Source organism: Eublepharis macularius, chromosome 9 (assembly GCF_028583425.1).
Source record: "Eublepharis macularius isolate TG4126 chromosome 9, MPM_Emac_v1.0, whole genome shotgun sequence".
Classification (NCBI taxonomy): domain Eukaryota; kingdom Metazoa; phylum Chordata; class Lepidosauria; order Squamata; family Eublepharidae; genus Eublepharis; species Eublepharis macularius.
In genome coordinates this window covers 40,168,755-40,193,174 of record NC_072798.1, presented here as the reverse complement: position 1 = coordinate 40,193,174, position 24,420 = coordinate 40,168,755, and the positions used below count along the sequence as shown (strand labels likewise).

General features: G+C 41.7%; 1 protein-coding gene across 1 annotated transcript; it reads right to left on the bottom strand.

The window, feature by feature from the left end:
* Positions 1–325: 325 nt before the first annotated feature.
* On the bottom strand, positions 326–24,323 carry CSDC2 (cold shock domain containing C2). Its single transcript, XM_054989366.1, has 4 exons — positions 24,218–24,323; positions 9,178–9,368; positions 8,408–8,530; positions 326–6,421 (listed from the first exon to the last, which is right to left on the bottom strand). The coding sequence occupies exons 2-4, from the start codon at positions 9,351–9,353 to the stop codon at positions 6,259–6,261; spliced, it is 462 nt and encodes a 153-aa protein (XP_054845341.1). The 5' UTR covers positions 9,354–9,368; positions 24,218–24,323; the 3' UTR covers positions 326–6,258.
* Positions 24,324–24,420: the final 97 nt, after the last annotated feature.

Sequence of the window (24,420 nt, the reverse complement as noted above, 5' to 3'; positions counted from 1 at the left end):
GGCCCTTGTAAGACTTGTGAAGACATTCTTCACAATTTTACCTCTTGGAGCCGACAGTACTATGCTAGAGGATCATAAGTCTGGTATAATTTCATGAGATACTACCTGTAAAGGATCCATAACCTGCATTAGACCCTCAGCAGGCCAATTTGTCCACATGGCTAGCACTACCCTTCATGACTGAGGCTTATGAGGCTGGTACCCTCCACACACACTTTTCTGTGTCAAAGCTGTCTATACACTTTCTTAAGGGTTGCTGATATCGTTCTTGTTTTCCAAAGAACCAACTTATGGAAGAAAAAAGCAAAACAGGAAAGTCGCTTTAATAGTTTATTGCCAGTGTTACAAAGGTCAACATGGGATTGAACAGGTAAGGACCACACTAAAGTTGTAGAACACAAAGGACTCCATAGGTAACAAGGTTATTTCTGAAAGAACCAACAGCATTCCCATAGAAGTCACAGTTTCCTGGCTCTCCCCCGGGTATTACACCTTCAAGGAGAGGGGGCAGTAGCTGGAAGCTGCTGATTTGATATAAGCAGACCAGTGGCAGACCACCCTGGCTGTCACTGAAAACAGGTTACACACATGGGCCTGGCTACACTGCAAGGAGAGGAAAACGGCTGCCTCTAGGCCCTTTCTTTGTTCTTCCGTTGGCTCTAGAATGCAGTCGTTGCACCTTGGTGAAAGGTCCAAAAGAGTGCCTTCCCCAAACACTGACATTGCAAGAGCTCATCTGTTCATTTTAAAGACCCTTTTAAACACACAGTGTCCCATTGTACCTCTTACCCATACAGATTTACCCAGGGCACTGAAGTAGAATTTGATTCTAAAGGCCAAAACAGACATGATGCAGGAGATCGGTGATTAGCATTCTTTACTCTTTTTTTAAATGTAAAGTGCTGTTGGGGGGTGGGGGCGGTAGTGGTGAGTCATCACTCTGATTTCACCCAGAGTAGATTATTTAATCTCTTGTTATTTCTATCCTCTAAATCTCTGGCTGAAATTGGTATGGGGTGGGGAGAAAAAGAAATACTGGCACTCCCTTCTCCCATAAAACTAATAGCACCTTCACAAAATTAAATTAAGACTGGGGAAGTTGCATGAGAAAGAAAGTATCAAAACACCATTTGTCTCAGTCCCACTTCTCCAATCAAACTAGGAAATCCTCCCCCATGACCGCCAGTAAATTAAAAAGAGTTAGAAGATCCAATTAAATATCCTATCTCATCTCTAAGGTAACACTGAACATTCCTCTTTCTGTTCAAAAGGGCCAAAATCATTCTTATAACTTATCAGATTGGAATACTGGAGGGAGAAGTCTCAGAAAGGAGAACTTTAGTTTGCTTCCCAGAACATAGTTAGCTGCCCTTAGAATTGCTGCTCAAAGCCACTCATTTATGTTTGAACATCAGGAGCAGAACTACGTCACATGGTAGAGTCTTCCTGGACTTTGTTTCATACAGCCCATGAAGAAAGTCACATTTTAATATTCCTCCACATATATTCCTTGCATTTTAGAACTAAGATATCAGGGAAAAGAGTAGGCAATATACCCAAACTACGCAATACACCCAACACATGTCAGGTCATGGGTTCATGACTGAATTTGCAGTCAGACATACATCGGGGAAGCTCACTTTAAAAAGTGCTTGTTTGCTCTGCACTGCCAGGAGGGAGAACAAGTGTCTGATTTCTCTCCCATCCCTCTTTTGCCAGCAGAAAGGGCAGCAGGGTTTTTTTGACCTTTATCTCTAAGCTGCACATCTGCTTCCTAGGTATGTCAACCCAGAGAAAAGGGGCCAAAAGCCCCAACACTGCCCTTTTTGCTAGCAAAAGCAGGGGAAGAGGAGAACTGGAAGCTCCTTCTCCCCCAACAGAGCACCAGGCAAACAAACAGAGTTCCCCTAATGTATGTCTGACTGCAAGTCCACTCACACACCCATTACCCGAGACATGCCAGGCATGTCATGTAATTATGCCCTAGGCTAGAATTTCTCTTCATATTATGCTCCTTTCTACATACAGGGAATTTGTGAAAAAACAAAAGATGCTGCCACCATCACCCTCTAAAATGGTATAACCTCTCCAGAAAGCTAAACTTGGGCTGATCTATTAAACTATGGGCTGTTATGAATATGAGTCCCTATCATTTGAAGACTAATGCCCATGTACTTACTGGAAGTTCCTCACCTACCAGGACTTCCAGGATCTTAATCTTCCAGGATTAATACAATTGAGAAGTGCTGCCTTCTTCGGGCACCTCTGCATAAAATTTCCCATGATCATGGTTAGGCTTTGTGGTGTTGAACTGAAGCATCCTTGGAGGAAGTATGATGCCCTGCCAGAGCACACCACCATCATACACCTAGTCACACAGAGTGAACATCGTAATCTAGTTGGTCAGTTTTTCATACATACACACACCCCTAATAGCAGGAGGCTGAGTATCTTTGCGTGCTGAAGTCCCAGAGATGCGAATTATGAAAGTCATTTGTATATTAGCTACCAATCAGCATACAGCCTCCTAAAGTCTCTTTGGAGATGCACTCCCTCCCACAAAAACACACACCTTTAAAGAACCAGCTTCGTTCTCAAGGTTCTAGCATTCTGCAGGGTCTTACTTCCCTGCAAGGCATCCAAGAGCATCCTGAATCCTCAGTCCCTCACAGGCACATTTCCAGTGGATGGTCAACTTCCACTTAGATACCCTCATGAGCCCCGTGAACAGTGGCACTTCTTTCTAGTGTATCAGACTGAACTAAGATATGCTTTCAGGTTCTCCACAAAGGCAAGCGACCTCAGATAGCATTGCCGTAGACATATCCTAGTTTGCTGAACTTCAGATTCTGGCTAGCTAGCTACTACTGGACTATCACCATGTAGACTCATGACATGCTCACTCTAACTTAGCAAATCTTTCTACTTAGAATGTCTAGATTAGTATTAGAAATGTTTGTGCTTTAGACATGACCCTGTATATCCTTGGGAGAAAAGTAAACATTTTGGGAAGACTGAACAGACCAAAACATAAGTGACAGAAGCTCTGTCAGTGCTCCACATGCCCCCCTTGGGACCCCCACTCTTCCATCTCTCTCACAAAACCCACATTGACTTCAAGAACTACACACAATCTCCATAATAAGGTTGCAGGAGATGCAGAAAGTAAGAGAACTAGCCCAAGAAAATTCCATTCAAAGAAAAAACGTTACCTGCAACATCCAGGAAATACAACTAGAAAGTACTACCAAAGATGAAAATACTGGTCTTGGAAGATGTAGTAAAATAAAATGATGATCTCTGTTTCCAACTGCACTGTCAAAAGCCACCATTGCCCATGTAGAAAGAACAGATGGATCCCAGTCACTCCATTCTATTTCAAATGTTACTACAGAAGAATAATCTTCCAGCAAAGATTCTTTTAGCTGAAAGATATTTTTTTGTTTTGCCTTCCTTTTAAATACATACTGATGCTTTTACAGGAGACCCGTGAGCAGTGGGATCAAACTAGTCATGGTCGTGGGAGATCTGTTCCTAGAATTCTCCTTTTTTAAGGCTTGAAAGCATTCACAGTCCCCTCCCCATTTTGAACTGTGGTTGCATTAAGGGATTAACCCTTTCCTCCCCTCCAAAACAAGTCATCATATAGTTATTTGTCCCATAAAGAGAACACAGAGATACCTGTATGATGTCTGTTTGGCAGCTCCAGGCTGTGCACGATTCATATGGGAAGAACAGCACAGGGAAGCCCTCCTTCCCCCACACTAAGGCCCCAATCCATGTTCCCTCAACACTCCAAGTTGGTGGAGACTGAGAGGGAAAGAGATCATAAGGTTGTAATGGATTGCTCAGTGAACATGTCCATTCACTGTGTGGCAGCAGTAAAACAAGGCAAACTCCATGTTGAGGATTATTAGGAAAGGGGCTGGGGAAAAAATCCAGCCAATATTGTAATGCCTCATATAAATCTATTGTGAAGCATCGTTTGCAATACTGTACGGATATCTGGTTCTCATAGCTTGAAAAAGATACTGTAGAGGTGAAAAAAGTTCAGAAGAAGGCATCCATGATGATTAAGGGTTTGATGCCCCTGAGAAAGGCAGACTATGAAAGAGTAGAAATAAATAAAAATAAAGGCTGAAAAGACACAGGTTTTCAGTTTAGAAGGAAAAATTGCTCAGGGAAAAGACATGAGAGAAGTTTATAGAGTTTTGTATGGGGTAAAAAAAGTGGATTTCCTGTAATACTAGAACTCAGGGGCATCCAATGATATAGATGTGCAACAGACTCAGGACTGACAAGAGGAAGTACTTCTTCAGTCCACAAATAACTACATTGTAGAAATCACTGTCAGTAATGGCCACTAGCTTACATGGTTTTTAAAGGGGATTCATGGAAAAATAGGTTTATCAGTGGCTAATAGCCACTGAGAGATTAAAGAGAACTTCTATTCATTTTACTCCATATAGTGCAACTGTATTTTTTAAAGAAACATGGGAAGAGGACTTCACCACAATGGACAGAAATAAGAGAACTGTGTCTATACTATCATAATGCAACTGTCACAAATCTGTACAGTCAAGTAAATTGGAAACAAAACCCTGCCACAACTAGAACTATCTGGAACAAACCACTGTTGTGTGGTGGTTACAAGGGGAGGAGATGCATGTTATGCAGAGTTAGGTGCCATACAAAGGTTATCACCTCAGAAAGCCACACATGAGGTTTAGCTTTTTTAGAAGTTGCTTGATTAGTCAAAAGCAGGAATATTCTGGTCTTAGACTGATTATTTGCAGGACTGAAAAAGCATTTTTAGCTTGTGCAGAAAAGATCTGTATGAATGATCAGTTTGCCTGGAAGATCTGTTTCTAGTTGTCTCCTCAAATTGATATTCTCTGTTTTATCCATTCTCTCTGCCTGTGTGCTTAAACAGAATAGGATCTGCGTCACAGTTCTGCAATCTCATTCAAAGGGAAGGATTTGTACAGTATTTGTGATGTATAAGACTTTATGCATGATATTTAAAATTTGAAGGCTTTAAGGAAAAGACAACTAAAAGAATGCCTACTCTATATTATTTCGAAGCACCTAAACTGCTCTATAGTATCAAAACACTGAATACCCATCGCGTCTGGTGCAAAGCACTTCACATAATGATTTTGAGGATGGAAGGATCACAAAATCTGACTGCTCCAAGACCAGTTGCAATAGCAGAATCCCCTTCTGTTCAATGCCCCATTCTCCCCCATCTCCTTTGAATTATAGCCCCTTCTGACCGAAATAAAAACAGTATTTTCTCTCTGCCATATCAATAGGACAAATTCAAATGTTAACACCACAGAGGAAGAGATCATGGATCAATCACATTTATTCTTTCCTAAACACTCCTCTTTAAGGTATTTAATTTCTATTGGCTCTGTGCAGTCCACTTCAGCCATGCCTGTGATACAAGTAAAAAGACAGTATCTATCACTAGAGCAACAACAACATTGAAAGCTCATCTGGCTGTGTAGCAAAGTTATCGACCTTATCTGTAGAGTTGGGCAAAAAAGAGCAGAGACCCAAAAAAGTACTATCTATAGACTGGGGTAAGTGTAAATCTGTTCCTTCCTTGGACAGGATAAGATAACTGGGAGAAACCAAACACCTTCAAGTATCTCGGCAGATGGCACCATTTAAGAAAGGCTCTGGAAGACACTACTGCCCCAATATTTTCAGGATTGTGGAGAATTTTCCCTGGATCTCCATTAGTACCTGCTCTGGCCCAAAAGAGAACTTAATGCACCCTGGGGAGAGCACTCTGGTCTCAACTTCTCTGGAGAAACCAATAGAAATTTGTGTTCTAAGGACCATGATTATAGATTGATCTTTTTGAACGTGCTCAGGGTAGCAGCAAGATACCAGTCTTTCTTGATGAACACACGCACACACACACACAAACACAAAACAGGATCTCTGATTTTGCCCGAAGAGATACAATTAAGACACATAAGAAGAAGCCACCCCACAGCTCTTTCCTAATTTCCTGCTTGCCATTTTGAAAAAGCACAATTACAAACATAAAGGTAAATCTTAGAAAAGACAAGATATAAACGCAAACATGTCACACTGCGACAACAATCCCAGCCTGGCTTCTCTTCCATTGCTCCTGCAGCTGTTCCCCCACCCACACTACCATCCAACTCCACTTCCTGATAGAGTTGGCTCACAGGCTAAAAAAAGGAGAAAAAAGAAAAAAAGAAAGAAAAGAGAGGCAGTTTATGAGCCAATTATCTGACCAGACCATGTTTCATGCTTTGTGTGTGGAGCTAAGTGGGTTAGCACCACCTCTACAGCCTGGAACTTCTGATTCTTCGGTGGGATGGGGCAGATTTTGTATGTGACCTCATCTCCTTCTACTGGGACATACTCCCCCTCAATGCTGAAAAGGAAAAAAAAAAGAAGAAACGATTCAGAACTCTGAACTAAATTAAGATAAAGAATCATTGTTGTTCTGTAACACAAAATAAGGAACCATATTTACAAAAAGTGATCTGAAAACCAGTTTGTCATCATAATATCCCCCAGGAATTTCAGTTATTGTAGTTTTGCAAGGGCCCTGAGACTTTGAGTAGCCCCCTTCATAGAACAGCTGCCTTCTAGCCTGGAGGGCTACATTTTGACATCTTAATTGCAGTTAATTAAAAATTTGCATTGGTTAACTAAGTGTCCCTCCCTCCATACACACACTAACCAGGATTCTAAGCCTCGTGTTTCATATCCCAGTGGGGTGCAGGGCAGAGAAGTAACCTGTATTCATACAACATGGGTAACCAGAGTTAATTCTGAATGTTGATTCTCTGCACAAGAAGGGAGAAGCAGTATTGCCCATCACAGCAAGCAATGTTTACGCATATTTTTATTTAGCTATGGTTAAGTAAGATGTCTGAATGCATCCCAGATAGAAAAACAAGTCCAAAGAATAGTCTGAAAGCACATGATGCTGTTTCATTTTTAAACGAACACAGGTCTGATCAGTGCCTGAAAAATTTATTGGATACAATTGTTCTGAGATTTCTCATCATGAGAGCATGCTAAGTACGAACTACTGTTTTAAAATAGGACAAAGATCATACACTCCTCTAACATGTCTGCTGAGTTCTGTAAGCACACCCATTTGAAAGAGTTGTGTAAAGTTTATAGTACCATGGCACCATCAAAATCAAGAAGCATTTAAAGATATTTAAACTAATGTTTGCTACTGGAAGCCTATCAGCTCCCTGCTCTTCTACAAACCATAACAAGCAACCCAAGAGAACCTGTTCCATTCCTTCATTCCACTTGCTCGAAATCCCCTATAGTAGAAGATGTGGCTGATTCCTTCTGGTGCTCCGAAGCCCCATGTCCTCGACTAGGCATTCTAAAGCTTGTCTAGAGAGAAATCTGATTTAGTACCTGTTCTGTCACTCGTAATCAGGAAAGCACATTCTGAAAGTTTTAATTTAAGAATACCTTCCTGCCCTTTAAATAACCTGCTTTATCTGGAATTCTTCTCCCTTATATGTCAGATATTTAAAAGGCTATTCAGAATATCTCCAGCCTCACAAACATAGGTAGGGAAGACGTACATGAAATGCTACCAAGCAGCTATCTTTGCTGGAGACTGGGTGAAGTTCTGTCATAGAAAGGAAAAGGAGGCCCATAATTTGGTATCAGAGAAGTAAAGGGCAGACCATTTTAGCTATACATTTTGCTTAGACACTCATGATGATCATGATTTCCTTTTCTGATCACTTTGAGCCCATCTACACTACAGTTTGGACGGCTTTCAAGGAGAAATCTTTTTGTCCATTTTTATGTCCTATCCCCAGACAGAGACGGCCATCCCTTTTGTTCTCCAGTTTAAGTTTAGCATCTCATGGGCAGATCTCATTGTATTCAGTCAAAGGAGCTATTATGTAAAACTAGTTTGGAAAATACATGAGTGTTAAACACACAGGCTTCACCCAAAGAGTGTGTACACCATACTGGTTTAGCCACAAATGGTAGATAACCTGGATTTTCTTGAGGACTTTGCATTGTAGAAGTATAGATGAGAGTATCAGAACAATGTGCAGAAGCAGGTAGATGCAGTAGAGATGTTGTGATACAGCAGCATTTAAGGTTCTGTTGCACAATCATTAGATGACATTTCAAGCAGCCATTGTTTAAATCTCCATTGAGCTCATGCATTACAGACTTTCTTCCATCAGCATTCTGGTAATGTAACAACACAGAACGATAGCTCCTACACTGTATAATGTTTCAATAATGCTGTTGATGCAAGCAGGAAATGAGCACTGACTATGCAATCACATCATCACGCAAAACTACTGAGAAACATGAGAGGTTCTGCCCAGTACTCCTCCACCACCACCACTTTACTTACTCAGACACATGTACAAATATATCCTCTGTACCAGACTCTGGGGTGATGAAACCATGGCCCTGGGAGCGTGAAAACTGTTTGCATACACCCTTGTAGACAGGGCCAGCAGATGCACGAGCGGTCCTGGAACAGGGACAGGGGAGAGAGAAAAGAGGACGAAAAACCAGTTGGTGCTAGCTTGATATTTGTTGCTGAGATGACGTTCAGCTGCTCCTAAAAAACAACACTTCAGTTCCACTGCTCCCCCACAGTCCAGACTATAGGGTGAAACAGTTGTGCATAAATTCCGACCTCATCAAGCCTTCAAATTTTACTTGTATTACCAGAATTTGCTTTGGAAATATGAGAGAGGATGCTCTTATAAACTGCAGTCTTAAATCCACATTGTATTATCAACCTGCAGAATTTAGTACTTCCCACGTCCCCACTAAAACTCCTTGATTCAACATCACCAATAATTTAGAACGTTGGGGAAATTGTTCATTAGAAGAATGGGTTTTTGTGAGCAGCCTTGAGGAAGGAGAATTTGCTTCAGAACTCTAGTCCCATCCATAGATTCAACTCTAATCCAGATACATAGGGCCCTGCGAATCATATGGCTGACAGAGACCAGAAAAATGCAGTCAGTCCATCAGGATTCTCAAAGGGCAAGATGGTACCTGGTGGGGAAAAATAGCTGCAAGAATTAAGGCAGTGACTTCTTCCCGCAACCCCAGTATGTTCCATTTCCTTGAACATGAAATGGAAAGTCTGAAGTGTTCTCTACTTACGCAGAGTATGTCCTGGTTCTTTTGGTGGGAAGGGGGCTAGGCAAGTCCCGAAGAAGATGGTTACCCCTTTCACAGATCCTGCTTCCCTCCCGGTTAAAGGGGAAAGTAGGCCATACGGGTGACTTTGGAGAATGTAGAGGTGGCACAGTGGAATGAGAAGTCTGATCAGATGACATGGTGTGGGTTGTTTCCTGGAGTGAGAGAAGCAACATTGGCGGAAAAGAGGTGAGCAAGTGTTTTTCAACCTTTGAGTTCAACACATCATGCAAAGCAAAGAGGAAAGACCAAGCATCCTAAGGAACACAGAAGATGCTTGGCACCTATAAACAGGTATTGGCAGACTCACACAAGTCCCAAGATAATAAGTAAAGCAACTTCTATGATAGAATTCCAGGCTACCCAATATCTTGTGCCCATGCAGTTATTAGCAAGCAGGGCAGATGAAGACGAAATCATACTCATCTACTGGCTAGGGAATGGAACATGCAGAAGCTGAAAAGAAAGGTGGGGAAGAATTATCTGGGGCTCCTCCAACCATGCCTAGCTATCAGATGGGCAGCTAGGAGCATGTTGGAAGCAATAGCTCAGAACGGGGCTGCTTGATGAAGTTTTCAATAACTTTTGGGATGTAAAGTAAATCCAAGCAGCCAGAATGCAAGTGTTCTCATTTATCAACAGCCCATGTGCCCATGCAGCCCCCCCCCCCCTCTGATCTACACAAACTGAGGTGAACAAGGATTGACAATAGTTTTGTAGGGAAACTAGACTGCTGTAGATAAGCCATTTACAAGAACGAGAATGTATGAGCAATTCCCAAGTTGCTCATAAGCATGTATTGAAAAAACTTTTAAAATATACACACACAGAGTCAGAACACAGTATGCATCAGGAGTAAAACTGATATTCAGCCTTTACTATCACACACTCCTCTAGTTAGAGAAGAACTTTCTGATCCCAGTCCATATAACAACTACTGATAACTAAGTTTTCCCACTGGCACCTATTACATTTAGAAAGGTGTACCTATAGAAGCCACATACTAATACAATTACATTTGGAATTACAAGTTACTCCCAATGTTCAGGGCTACCAACATTTTCTCTCTTTAACCTATTCATATTTTTCATAACTATATGTGCTGTCAGAGTAAAACATTTTGACCTGTTATCTCATTCTCCACAACTTCTGCAAGACCAGAATTCCTCCCCTCGCCATCAGTCTGCTCACAGAACTTTGTTTTTATACTCCATCCAAGCTCCTCCTATGGCTTAGGCACCCTCCTTCCTAAACCCAGACATTGCAAGGCATTTGAGGCTCCAGCACTGCTCATCAGTGGACCAGGGAATGAACTACCCTTTTGAAGATATATGCAGCTTGGCTATTCATTTTAAAAAGAAAAGCAATTTTGTGTAAAGCAATGGCATAGGCATTTATGGCAGGAACGATTGTGTCACTGATGATGTTGCCGATTGTGCTGATGATGTTGCAAACAACAACCAACAGGAACTCATGACGCTCAGGAACCCCTAGGCCTTATGACAAATCATAAACAGCAATGGATGTTCTACCTGAGACAAGAATCTCATTGTCCCAGGTACAACACATCTGGAGCTGAGAAATAACACTGCAATGGATGCATAACATCAAGGAAAACTGTGTGGCACAACAGTCAGAAATCATACTTATTGTACATCTATACTGAAGATCCTTCCCCAAAGAAAAGAAGTTTATATACCAAATACTGAGATCCCATTAAATCCAACAACCCTTAGAAAACTACTCAGAAGAGATACCAAAGTTTCAAAGACCACTTATTTTTAAGATTTTTGGCCTGGCAATCTGCCAAATAAGCTTCAAATGTAGCCCAGGACAAAAAGAACAGCAATCACATAGACACAGGCAAACTCTTTACTTCTCTGAAGACCCTTGAAGAGCAATATACAAGCAACCTTGAAGGAGTAACAGCTATGTTCCAGCTGTTCAGAGACAGTCAACATATGGGGATATTTCCCAATAGCATTGGGAAATAGCATGAAGAGTTTTTAATGCTAAATCATCATTATGCCCTGCAAGGAGTAAGAACAGAAACAATTTCTCATTCCATGACCCCGCACAAAATAAACAGAACTTTATTCTTAGTTGTAAAATGAAGACAAGATAATCTGCCAGCCTAGAAGTCTACCATAATGTATCTCCTGGTGGGCCACCAAATAGAAAAAGGTGTACCAGCCTCTCTTTGATGTACTCATATCATATACTTGAGCCCAAAGGAAGCACTCTTAAAATTCCACAGGCTCCATATTCAAGAGGGGCCTGGGGTTTCCAACCCTGGGTTGGGAAATATCTGGTGATTTGAGGGAGTGGAGCCTGAGGAGGGCAGATGGCAATCCTAGAGGGGCCCAACGATTGCTGTGGAAATGCAAAGCCAGAGCCTCAATTAGAGCCTTATTCTTGAACTCATAGAACCTATTATCTTTCACCTGTCTTAGGTCATTTTCAGGTATTCAGAGATGTTGTACGCACTATGTTTCTTATGAAACAAGTGGCTTTAGACAGGATAAATCAACATGAGTTGTGACTCATTAGAATCCTACAGGTCCTAGGTTCTATTCCTGGTATCTCAAGAGGAGCAGGTAGCAGGTAATGTAGAAGACATGAATCTGAGGCCCTGGAAAGTTGCTGCTACTCCGAGAAGACAATACTCACCTTGATAGATCAATGGTCTGATTCAGCGTAACGGGGCTTCACATGTAAACAGAGTTCCACCATTCTAAGTCAACTGACTTCAACCAACTTAGAAAGGCATTAACTGTTTAGGATTATTACACTGTAAATGGAAGAAGATTTTGTATCATGGATACTGTGGACATTAATGTTTCTACATTCAGCTGTGTCTGCTTCTTTGTCTTGTAATTCAGCCCTGCCTTCCAAATCTTCCTGCTGGACAACTCCTTGCTGTCAGTTTTGTCTTTTGTTTAGACCCCCACACACCCACCTTTAAAGTTTCAACATCAACAACAGAACAAGGAATGGAGCAGAAGGACTGTTTTGCTGAAAACAAAGAAGCCATTACACCTTCCTTCTTCTAAGAACAGCCTGAACCCAGAAAGCATTTTAACTCCCCTGCCAAAAAGATAAAAAATACCAAAGCTCAGTTCAGATAATTACATTCCAGCACCCAGTGCTGCCTGTTGTGATTTTTTCCTTCTCCTAGGACATTATGAATTTGTCACATTTGGCCACCATGTTGCTAAAAGGAAGCCCTCCCCACATGCAGCTGCAGCATAGATGCTTCAATCTTCGCTAACCATGCTAATTATTCATGCAGTGCAGCACAGATAATTAAGAGGTAGAGGCTTGTCCATGGACTCAAGTATTAGCCTCTGAATCTCTATCACGCTCATCACCAGTGAGGATTATTATATCAACCTATTTTTGGTACACGAGCTGCCATTTCTAAGCTAAACGGATTCTTTACATGAGTGATCTCATGCCACCACAACCCCTAAATAATCTACACTTCTCTGGCTCCCCTGCCATTCCTCAGTCCACCCCGCAGCGAAAAACAGCTGCACACTGACTAACACCCTGCTATGCTCATAACAACACAAGGTCTGAAAAAGAGAAGCAGGCATGCTGGGAATGGAATAGAAGGAAAACAGCTCTCATCCCAAAGGGACAACTCACCCTAACACCTAGGAGGAGGAAACTGAGCCCTTGGTAAAAAGTGGCCTGTTGCACTTGCTGTCCCCACTTGCTTTTTTCTTCTCACCTGCTGGAAGAGTGCTACATCATGCCAGCCTTGGAACTACAATAATTCCCAGCTCCTTACAAGTGTTCAGGACTGAGCAAGTAAAAGGCTTATTTAACCAAGACTCAAATGTGAGGCAAATGACCCAATGCTGGTAGTAAAGAAACAGCATCAGAGGGGTACACTGAACATAGACATCATCACCAGTATGTTTTTTGAAGTTCCAAAGTAACCTGACCAAGTGTTCTGTAAGTTAAGGACAGGCAGTTAGAGAACTGGGGTCCACATTCAGACCTAATCCATGTTTGACAAGCTTTTAACACAGCTACAGATAGTGCAACTGCCCTAAAACAGTGGCCAGCTTGCAGGTCCATCATTTGGCAGGATTTTCAGACCTTTGTGAAATTTAAATGCTTGCTAATATCCCAGTCTGTATTCACCTGCTTTTTGTGCAAGAGTAATAGAATACACAAAATATCCCCATCCTAGCATCCACTATTGCCATTTTATTTAATTTCATCTTACATAGGGATGCTCAAGTGAATGATCTTACACTTGCTCTCCTATCGTGGAGACACATGCACTGCTAGGGAGACTTGAATATAAGACCACACAGAAAGTAAGTCACTTGAGCGTCCCTGTGTAAGATGTCTTGTGTAAAGAGATTCTCAGTCTATAGCTGAAAAGTAACATTTGAAAAAGCCATTTAAGTATTCATGCCACTAAACCATATCCAGAATTGAAACAGATTTTAGACACAAATGCTTCCTTGTCCTCTTATCTAACTAACCACCTAGTCCAAAGTTTGCAAGGCTTTCAGAGACCATATGTCAAAGCAGCCATTTTTTCCAGGGGAATGGATCCATGTTGCCTGTAATTCTAGGAGATCTCCAGCCACAACCTGGAGCTTGGCAAGCCCAAATCCTCACATTGCCATGAATCTTACTGGGTGACTTCCCATCAATCCATCTCAGCCTAATCTAGTTTTTTGGGTTGTTGAAGGGATAAAATTAGGAATGCCAACCTTCAGGAGGGACTTGGAGGTCCCCTGGAATTACAACTGATCTCCAGACTACAAAGATTAGTTCCCCTGGAGAAAAAAGGTTACTTTGGAGGGCAGACTCTATAGTATACCATAGATTCTAGGTGAATTCCTTCCCCAGATTCCCTCCTCCACAGGCACTTTTCCCAAATCTCAAAGAATTTCCCAGGCTAGAGTTGGCAACACTAAAGAAAATGCAGGAGGGGAGAACCATGTATGCTCCCATGAGTTGCTTGGAGTAAAAGCAGGAGAGAGATGGAACCAATTAACATACCAGGAATATTTGTCACAAGGCTACTTGTTTTATTTTGGTACACATTTAAAAATGCAAAAGATAAATGTGAAACAGTAGAAAACATGAACAGAGCTGAATATACAGCAGCGAGAGTAGATGACTGAAGAAAATTCAGGGAAGAGTGGCAATCATACTCATTATGTGGGTTAAAAGGTGGCATAATTTAGAGGTATTATTAGGATAAGATTAGACACAATAGATCATGGATCCCTGCTCATCTTTTGAAGTGCAGCTGTAGCTTTCCAGGGCACTATTTTGTTCAGGAACATGCAAGAAGAAAGGGTGTTAAGTCTCCCATAACCAAACAGTTTGCTAATTGAAGCTAGACCCCATATTTAGATAAGGGTATCCATCTTTCTTTCCTTTTAAGATTTAATAGCACCAGGGAGCAATTTTGATCAGTAAAATCATTTGGGGATGGATCTCTTTCTTCATGATCTCTGTCATGTTTAGGTGATCGTTGGTGTACAAACCTTTAACATTAGTGAAATCTTTGAAGAGCCAGATCAGACAGCTAATACCCAACAGTGGAGGTGAAAAAGACATCAGCTTCTCTCAAAGATAATGCATTGTATCAGGCAATATCTTTATGAGTGCTACATCTGGTTCAGAATTGCTTGGTTTTCTAGCTTCTTGCAAGACAAACAAAACCTGGAAGCAGATTCGTCACATTTGATAAAGTGTTCCAGATTGTTATAGCCCTTCCAACCATCAGCAGAAGATGTTTGGTAAACATGGTACATTTTGTTGGGGAAAAGGGTTAAAAAAATAGCTTTAAATCAGAGGTGCAATGGATCTTGAATCAATAGAGAGTCAGCACACGAGTTTAGCTTTTAAAATCATTTACTTCTAAAGGGAAAAGGGTCACAGGTTGCCTACAAAATAACAAACCATCCTAGAGCTACATTCTTACTACTTGTTACAAACAAAGAGCTGGGATAACTGACTGGAGAATCTTCTTCTTCCTCCTCCTCCTTGACCGTAGAAAGAAAGTCACCTGACCTGTTGACCAATAACAGTTTACAAACACACTTCAGTTTCCCGGGCTTGCAGATTATTGGCTCTGTGCCAGGTTCCCTTTCCAGGTCAATCTAAACAATAGCACGGTAGGTAAACACATTAACCCCATGATGACTGAATGTCAGACCTTGCAACACACACATATTCCGACACATTTGACAGGCATAAAGTACAAGAGTTTATCATGGCATCTGTGGTCTCAGCTGTGATGTATTATACATTGCAGAGTAGACTAAGGATTGACTAGCCTCCGCTTCTCAAGCTACTTACAATCATTTGTCTCTCCAGAGGCACAACATAAGTAGACGGTATGTAGCCAGAACTAAACCTTGTGACCTTAGAACTAAATGGTATCAACTCAAACTTGGTTAAATTACAAATTGCTGAAAAACTTTCCAATTATTGTTAAAGTAGCTAGTATGAATCCAATTAATAGAAATATTCTGCTGGTGTGGTGCTATCTGTTGCCCTGATAAGTAGCCTGGCCATCTTCTATTAAATCTATAGGATTTTTTTTCTTCCCAGAGAAGTATTGGCATAAAAAATAGGGGATTTAATTCATGAAGGCCAATGCAGGAAAAACAGGAGCAGCCAACTTTGGAGCAGTATGGAAATCCTGAGTAAAAAGAGCCTTGTGAAAGGATTATCAAAAATGTTCAGCTCAGACTGAGCAGAAGAACAGAAGGACAATGATCCCAGCAAAAGATGTTCCTTTTTCCTCAGACTCCATTTGAATCAAGTGTATAGCACTGGTGGTCTGCACTATGTGAACTACTGGCTCCTCCTGTTTCATACTATGCTACGCCATATATTTTCCTGTATGATAATAAATACCAGTCTGTTGTTGGGCAAACAGGAAACATAAAAGCATACATACAGGAAGCAACCCCCTCTGTGTTCAAGGCAATGCTACTGATATTCCAATGTTCTTTTTTGACAAGATGCAAGTCTATAAAACAACTGCAAAAAGATTAACAGAATCACCATAAAAAAATCTCTTTAAGCTTCCCACAGAACTCAGGTTTGGGGGTTTTTTACTGCTGATCTTTGTAATGTTTTGCATATAATCAGGTCTGAGTATTTTATTTCTCTTTGTTAATGGGTTTTTTAAATATTTGTTACTGTGGGTTTAAATGCAGGCCTCTGAGGAAAGAAGAAAGGGGGCAGATAGGAGAATAGAGTGCAATCTGATTGGACTGTAGCTGTACCCAAGAAGGTTGAGTGAACTACAGTTTTAGTCAGAGAGCTGAGAGAAAAGTGTTGATTCTAGTCAAAACAGGCAAACTGTGTGTAAGCCTGAAAGGGTATCATTCAGCCAAGTTCAGTGAATCTGTGTGGTGTTCTGAGAAATTCTGTTTATGGCAGGCAAACTGTGTGTGTGTACCTGGAGAAATCTGTATATTTGAGTGAGATTAATGTGAGTCAGGCAAGATGCGTGTGAAAAGGCCTGAGTGAATCTATGCCTGTGTGGAGACGAGAGTTTATTCTGTTTGTGAAGATCTGTGTGTAAAATTAGACTGTGTGACTGAGTCCGTGAATATACCTTGATGAAGATAAAATTATTTTTGAAACCACCAAGCTTAAGAACTATTCTGAAACCAATACACTTATCAAAACTCTGCAACTATCATGCTTATGAACTTATAAATTCTACTTTTGTTTAAGGGAAGAAAAGAGCTTCTTTTTTTACACCTTACAACCTCTCTCACATGCTGACCATTCTGTCAAACTACCATCAATAACGAGCCTTCCAATATTACCAACTAAACTGAGGAGGTCTAAAGCAAAAGCTTTTGCTGGCAGCAAAAACCTTTTGAGGGAGTCAGGGAGGCAACAATATATAGGTCACACTGGCACAAAAGGGAAGGTGTTCTCAAGGTAAAAGCTTTGGTAGATTAAAGAGCACCTGTAACTCTGTGCTGAATGGAAATAAAAGAGTGGGTTGTGACCAGGGCCCTCCTGTGGTATAAGCTGAAGTTAAAGTAAGGAGGAGCTGGACTAAAGGTCCAAAGGCGCAAAGGTTTTAAAACAAATAAAAATATGTAAATCATTACAATTTTCCTCAGGTGAAATTGAAGGTACACAACTCTAATAATGCCATTCAAAAGGAAATTAAGTTACAGAATATGCCTTTCTCTTATGAAGCATGCAGAAGTATAACAGGGGACATGAGCTTGTTGCAATGAATGTGACTATATAGCCCTTGTGATCCCTTAGCAAGAGCTGATGGTAGAAGCAGTGGTGGTACACTTCAGTCCTCCATTCAGCTTCAGGGGAATAATCCAGTATGAGTGGGTTTTTTTTACTTTTCCAGCCATTTGAGAAAGAGTATTATTGTTGTCTAGGAAGTACAAGTGCATAGCCCCCCTGCAATAAATTGTCACTCTGTGGTTGATGGGAAACAGCAAGCATTCTTCATTATCACCTCAAGTTACCCAAATATTTGTTTCAGCAAATACATTGTAGGGACAGGGATGCCTTACAGGTAGCTGGCTATTCAAAAGTGGTCCCTGAATATTCTGTTCACCGGATGGGATTTCATTTACTAAATACAACATCAAAGGATTAAACAGGTGGTTGGTGGGATATAAAGTAGCACTTGGCATCAGTAGCTACAGTTCCCTGCAGCTTCAGAAAGCACCACAGCCATTGAAACAATCCCTCACAACCAAACTGTCTAACAATAAGCTGCTCAGAAGTCTACTAGCAGATCAAAGCCCTGCTATAACAGGAAACGCAGGATGGGGATAAGAGAAGGCAGAACAAGCTTTGTCCCTGAGGTATCTCTCAGTTGCCTGCCACACTATACACAAATATTTCCCCTGTACAAAAATCTTGGGAGCAGTTAGTTGCTAATAAAGTTAAATTTTAGTAGCTCTTTTCAAAATACAAGATTGGAACTTAGAGAATCAAACCAAAAATCTATCTGCCAGATTGCAGTAGTAGGAAAGGTAAAGACGGGGGGGTGGGGCAAGACAAAGGTAGTGGAGGGGACAGAAGGAAGCAGGAAAAGGGGGAGAGGCTATGTAGAGCAGGGAAGGGAAAGAGGACATGGTGGGGGAGGGGGAAATGGGTCCTTGTGGGTCCTCTAGTGTTTGTTCTAAAGGTCATCCTGTGAAGGAGAAACTGATGTTTTCCTAGCCTTTTGGTCACATCATAAAAGCCTAGGCTCCATGGGCAACATGACTAGGGTTCAGGGATGCTAGAGGGTGGAGAGGGCAGGCTGATCCTAGCTCAGGAGGAGAGAAGGGGAAATCCACCTCTCTGAAGAAGTGTTTAAAAGATCTGTAGTCCTTTGTGTGTGTAATGTTCCTCTGGGAACTGGAAGGGGTCCCGGTTGGAGAGCACTTTGTCTCTACACCCTGACCCTCCAAAAAGATGTACACCCATGCTGAAGGATTCAAAGGTAATTCTCAACTGCGGTACCTAGACATTAATAATTTTCTTTCTTTTTCATATTTCACTGCCAGCATTAGTGTGATATACCTTCTGGCATATTGTGCTCTCTCTGTATTTTATATTCTAATATAGTCAGGGCTTTTTTTCTGGGAAAAGAGGTGGTGGAACTCAGTGGTGGAACTCAGGACCACACAATGATGTCACTTTGGGTCAGCTGGAACAAGGGGGGAGTTTTTTAAAGTTTAAATCGCCTTCGGCGCCCGCAGAGGGCAATCTAAACTCCCCTCTGTCTGGACATCAGGGGGCGGGGCCACTGGCCATGTGACCATTTTCAAGAGGTGCCGGAACTCCGTTCCACTGCGCTCCAGCTGAAAAAAAGCCCTGAATAAAGTACAATAAAAATCTTGCTTTGGTTACAAACAAAACTATGTCAAAAGGTGTCCTCACCCACTTGCCTAACTGCTCATCCCTTCGCTAGCACTGAGCGCATGGTTAGAGGTTCACCAGTTTTCAAATAGCTGGTGAAGGTTGGAACATATATGTTTGGTTGTGGTAAGTACTGTTATCCAAATAGGAGGTCTCCTTAATTAGCATTAAGAAGGTAAGCGAGAGGGAGGAACTGGGATTCTCTGCCTATGTTTATGGGGATTATTTCCTTAGAGAACTCTCAAATAAGCCAAGCAGATATTCAAACAGAAAGGTTTTTTTTAATTAAAGAAAAAGGGCAAGCATACAAAAAACCACACACAGCACATATACAAGGCTAACTAAGGAAATCAGGGGGGAAAGGGGGAGAAAGCAGTTTAGGAAGTGCAATAATTACTGGTCTTGAAGATAGAGGTTCTCAGATGTGGCAGCCAAACGACCAGTGTTTCACAAGGAGGAGAGAAGCAGCCCAAATGGATTTGGAGGAGCATGGATGGATCCAGAGCAACACAAACACAGCACATGGCTGGGGAGCCCAGTTGTAGAGCGAAATGCTCCCTGGGGCAAGATGACATCTTTGCCACCAAAACAATGGCTTAATGCCTGCCTCCAGAGGTGGACAATGGAGTCAGGAGATGTTTCCTAAGATGGATTGTGTGTGTGAAAAGTGCTTGATGACCCTTTTAGCACCGGGTGGGAAAAGCTACCAGGTTTGCTGCATAGCTTGGGTGTTGACAGGATGGAGTCAGGAGGAGCTTCCTGGGATCCTCATTATTCTAAGTTATGCATCTCTCCAGGGCAAGAAGGGGGCTGTTGGTCAGTCAACCGCTCTGATTCACACTCTAAGTTTTCCAGGCTCCTGCTGACTGGCATCTGCTCTGGGCTAGGCAGTGCCTTGGACTTATGAGGAAGGGGTGTTTATGATATTCCATCCATAAACTGCCCTCTCAGCGTGAGAAGGGGGCTCTGACTGCTAACAGTAACAAAAGGAAATATGACCAAGAGCGAACGTGGAAAGCACCCCCTGGCCATAATACAGCCAATCCACAAAATAAAGGAAATCATAGAAGTTAAACTTGTGGCAATAATAATCTTGGAGGAAAAATATACTGCAAATTTTAACTACCCAGAATTCTTAGCAAAATATATAATTCCTTTTATTAGTAAATTATAGCATATCTTCCTCTGAAAACCAGCTATTGTTCCTAATGTTATCATTTTTTCCTATTTAATGCAACTTGATGAACGGGACCATTTTAGTTTATTGTAAGTTGCCTGAACCACATAGGAAATTTTAAACTAATAAAAATGATGTATTGTCGAAGGCTTTCACGGCCGGAGAACGATGGTTGTTGTGGGTTTTCTGGGCTGTATTGCCGTGGTCTTGGCATTGTAGTTCCTGACGTTTCGCCAGCAGCTGTGGCTGGCATCTTCAGAGGTGTAGCACCAAAAGACAGAGATCTCTCAGTGTCAAAGTGTGGAAAAGATGTAGGTCATTTGTATCTACTCAGGAGGGGTGGGGTTGAGCTGAGTCATCCTGTAAGAGTTTCCCAGGGTGTGGAAGAATGAACAGAGCATGGTTTCCAGTTCTGAAAAACACCAGGCTAACAAAACATTCTATCCCTGACAATAGCCCGGCAGAGAAGATTAGCACATCAAGTACCAATCCATATGCAAAAGAACCTCCTCAGGATACAGTGAAGCCTCCCGCCATTAGCATTCCACACCCTGGGAAACTCTTACAGGATGACTCAGCTCAACCCCACCCCTCCTGAGTAGATACAAATGACCTACATCTTTTCCACACTGTGACACTGAGAGATCTCTGTCTTTTGGTGCTACACCTCTGAAGATGCCAGCCACAGCTGCTGGCGAAACGTCAGGAACTACAATGCCAAGACCACGGCAATACAGCCCGGAAAACCCACAACAACCATAATAAAAATGAATCTGTATGCTAAGTAGTAACACCTTTGACAAGGTAGGCTTAAGCCAGTCTGTTGAGTAATGACAGATGCTGAAGGGCCAATGAACTTGTAGCCATGCTTTCAACTTTTGGCACTGATTGTGTGTCTTATAGTTACACGCAACCAATACATCACAAGTATCACAGCAGAGCACAAACAACTCCCACAATCCTGACACTCGTGAGCAGAATTAAATCATATGCTCCTAAAATTTTAAGAAATCTTAAATTCCATTGGTTTTCTTTAAGCTAAGGAATGGATGTTCCAACATGGGGCTGAACTTATACAGATGACCAGTCAAGCTCTCTCAAATTCATATTAAGATAGCTGACCAGTATCATCCTCTTAAGTGGTAAAGAGAATTCTACCACATATTAATGGCCTTGTGTGGTAAAATTGCCATCTCTTTGGGCCATTTAAGAAACATTTCCCACTCTTGGTAGAAAGTATGCAGCAGTCAGGAGCGCCTTGGTTTAGAAAAAAAGAGGATTAAAACAAGACATGATAGAAATTCATAATGTTATGCATTGGATGGGAAAAATTAACTGCCAGTAATACTAGAACTTGGGAGCACCCAATGAAGTTAATAAGCAATAGATTCTGGGCAGAAAAAATGATGTACTTCTTTACTCAATGAGTAAAAACAATGTGGGATTTGATGTCAATGGATGTAGTTATGCCCACTAGGCCTTAATGCCATCTGGTCTGATCCATCAGTGCTGTTCTTATATTCAATAAAGAATATATAAATTGAGGAAATCTTGCATCATTAAAGACAGACTGTACAAACATCAAGCATATCATTCATCATGACCCATTGGGGCAAAGAAGCAATGTTGCTATTCATCAAGCTATATTTCTTAGAACAGACAGTTATTTGGGAGCTGGCTACAAACTACACAGCCAAGCCCTTAGAGGTCTCAGAATCATAAAGAAGGGACATCTATATAAAGAACAGGTTTGGCCTCTTTATTGCAATGTTTAAGACAGAGAACATCAGTGACAGCTGATTTTTTTAGCTGAGCTACAACATACATATTTAATTTGCTTAAGCCGTCTCAAAGACCAATTCCTTCTCTCCCTCACCTTTAAATCCTACCATTTTCCTTGTACATTCTCTTTAGTCTTGCAAAACATTGCATACGCACTATTTTAACATGTGGGTTAACCAGCCATCTATTTAGATCTACTGCCTTGCACCTTTGTATGTTAATAAGACTGGCTTCAATTTTAGAACAATCAATTACCACAAATTCCAGCTCTTTGTTGCCAATGTTCACACACCCACAGAATTAGCACAAAGACAGCATGTTTTAAAACTCAGAACAAGCAGTGAGTATTTCTCACACATACACACAACTTGAGGAAGCCTTTTCAAATGTGTCAACTCTTCCTTTCATAGTGTTTCTAACTGGAAATTGATTTATATCTTTCCAGGCGCTCCCCCTATACTAGGCCCTTGACATCAAGGAGTTTTCCTATGATGGTTTATTTAAGAGATCTACAAAGAGAGAGGAAGAGAAAGGTTGCCATTTTATTCAGATAAGAATTAATTGCTGATCCTTGCATCATCTCAGTGGAAGCCTCTTCACCAAATCACTACAAATACATAAAATGTTTATATATAGTACTTTCACTTTACCCCTTCCCAGTATTCTGGGAAGCAGTAATAAAGAAAATAGAATATAAAAGATGGCTTCTAGTCTATGGGCCCCCAGAAATTATAAACCTATTTAGAAAGACAGCATTGCTCTTTAAAAAATAAAACAGCTAGACCTCAACCACAACATGATTTAATAAAATGCTGTTTTGAAGCGGCTGGCAATACAGTATACATATATTGCTACCTGGCTGTTGTGTCTACAGAACACTGGTTTTTAAGGTACTTAATAATGTAACTTTTAAAAAAATGCTTTTGCATTAAACACATGAGCCTGGAAAACCTCAGTAACAAAGAGCTAGGGTGACTGTCATCACAGAGTGTAGCCAGCCATGAATGCTCGAACTACAATAATCAGCAGCTTTCATTTGCTTGCTCCAGTTTACAGACCATATTTATTCTCTTCCACTGTCCTCAGAGGATCAAAGCTTGCGCCTGGCAGCTTTTTTCATGCATCAATCCTGCCTTATCGGATGCTTTAAAAAGCCTCTCCTCCACTTGCCTAGATTGGTGATATGGTCGCAACAAAGACCAAAAATCACTTTCACTTCCACAGTCGTGAAGTAATCCATTTAGCAAGAGGAACTGCAGTAAGGAAAAAAACATCTTTAAGAAACACCAAAATACGGAAACCAGTAACCGGGTTACATTCTCCCAAGTCTCTCTTGTCCCTCTGGAGGAGCTCTGGTTAAGCATTTACAACAGCCTCATTATCCAGTGAGACGCAAGTGCAGCCTTTATGATCTGAACAGAGAAACATCCTTCGGACAGGGAGACATTTAGATGGTGGAGAGAAAGCAAGCAAGAACACCGTAGCAGAGCCGAAGGGAGGGGAAATGAAGCTCAAGCACGACATTTTAAGCCAACCTATATTTAAAAATGTTATAAGCCGAATGTCACTTAGAATTTTTTTAAGGGAACAACCTGATATCAAATCCACTGCTTTCACAACACCTTTTATGTCCTCTCCCCTTGCTGCCGTGCCCATTTTGGTTGTTAGGAGCTAGAGTAGGTTATTAAACCTGTCTTTAAAAGACGCTTCCACCCCATACTCCCAGCAGGGTGTCTGCACAGCCTCCCACTGAACAGAGACAGGAAAAAGAAGAAAGGCATCCAGCCGATTCCAACCTTCAACACAGAAGCGAAGCTGCTTGGACAGCCAGACATTCACCACTACACACACGTACACGCGCAAAAAGCCTAACAGCTAAAATCACGCAAGCGCACACATACGCCTGGAAAGCGCACACGCAAGCCTCTGTGCTAAAGGATTTTCTGTCCCCACGAGACAGCTATTTTGGTTCAATTTTCCATATAGTCAACGGAGGTGACGTGCGCGCATTCAGGTCCATCACCCTTCTGGTCTACCTCCCTGTGACCTCTTCCATCTGTTCTTCCCTACTCGGCTCCAGGATCACCCCTCCTTTCTCTTGCTAGAATTTACAAAGCATCCCCGTCCACTGTGGATAAAAGCAGTTACCTTGCAGCGAGCAGAATCCTCCTACAGACAGCAAGACTTTCCCCCACCTCCAGCTCCCCGCTCCTTCACTAGGCTCCTAGCAGCTTCCTGCTGAATATAAAATATTTGGTGTGGGTGGCTGTGTAGTGGGCACCCACACTGCTTCCTCCTGACGTCAGGGTGCTGGGAGTGGGAGAGCAAGGAAGGCGGGTGGGAGGGACTAC

Bases quoted from the DNA above. Each gene is read 5' to 3' on its own strand.
- CSDC2 (XM_054989366.1), bottom strand. From the start codon at position 9,353: ATGTCATCTGATCAGACTTCTCATTCCACTGTGCCACCTCTACATTCT. The intron at 8,531-9,177 runs GTAAGTAGAGAA...TCCCTGTTCCAG, and splicing joins AGAACCAGGACATACTCTGC to GACCGCTCGTGCATCTGCTG. The intron at 6,422-8,407 runs GTAAGTAAAGTG...TTTCCTTTTCAG, and splicing joins ATATTTGTACATGTGTCTGA to CATTGAGGGGGAGTATGTCC.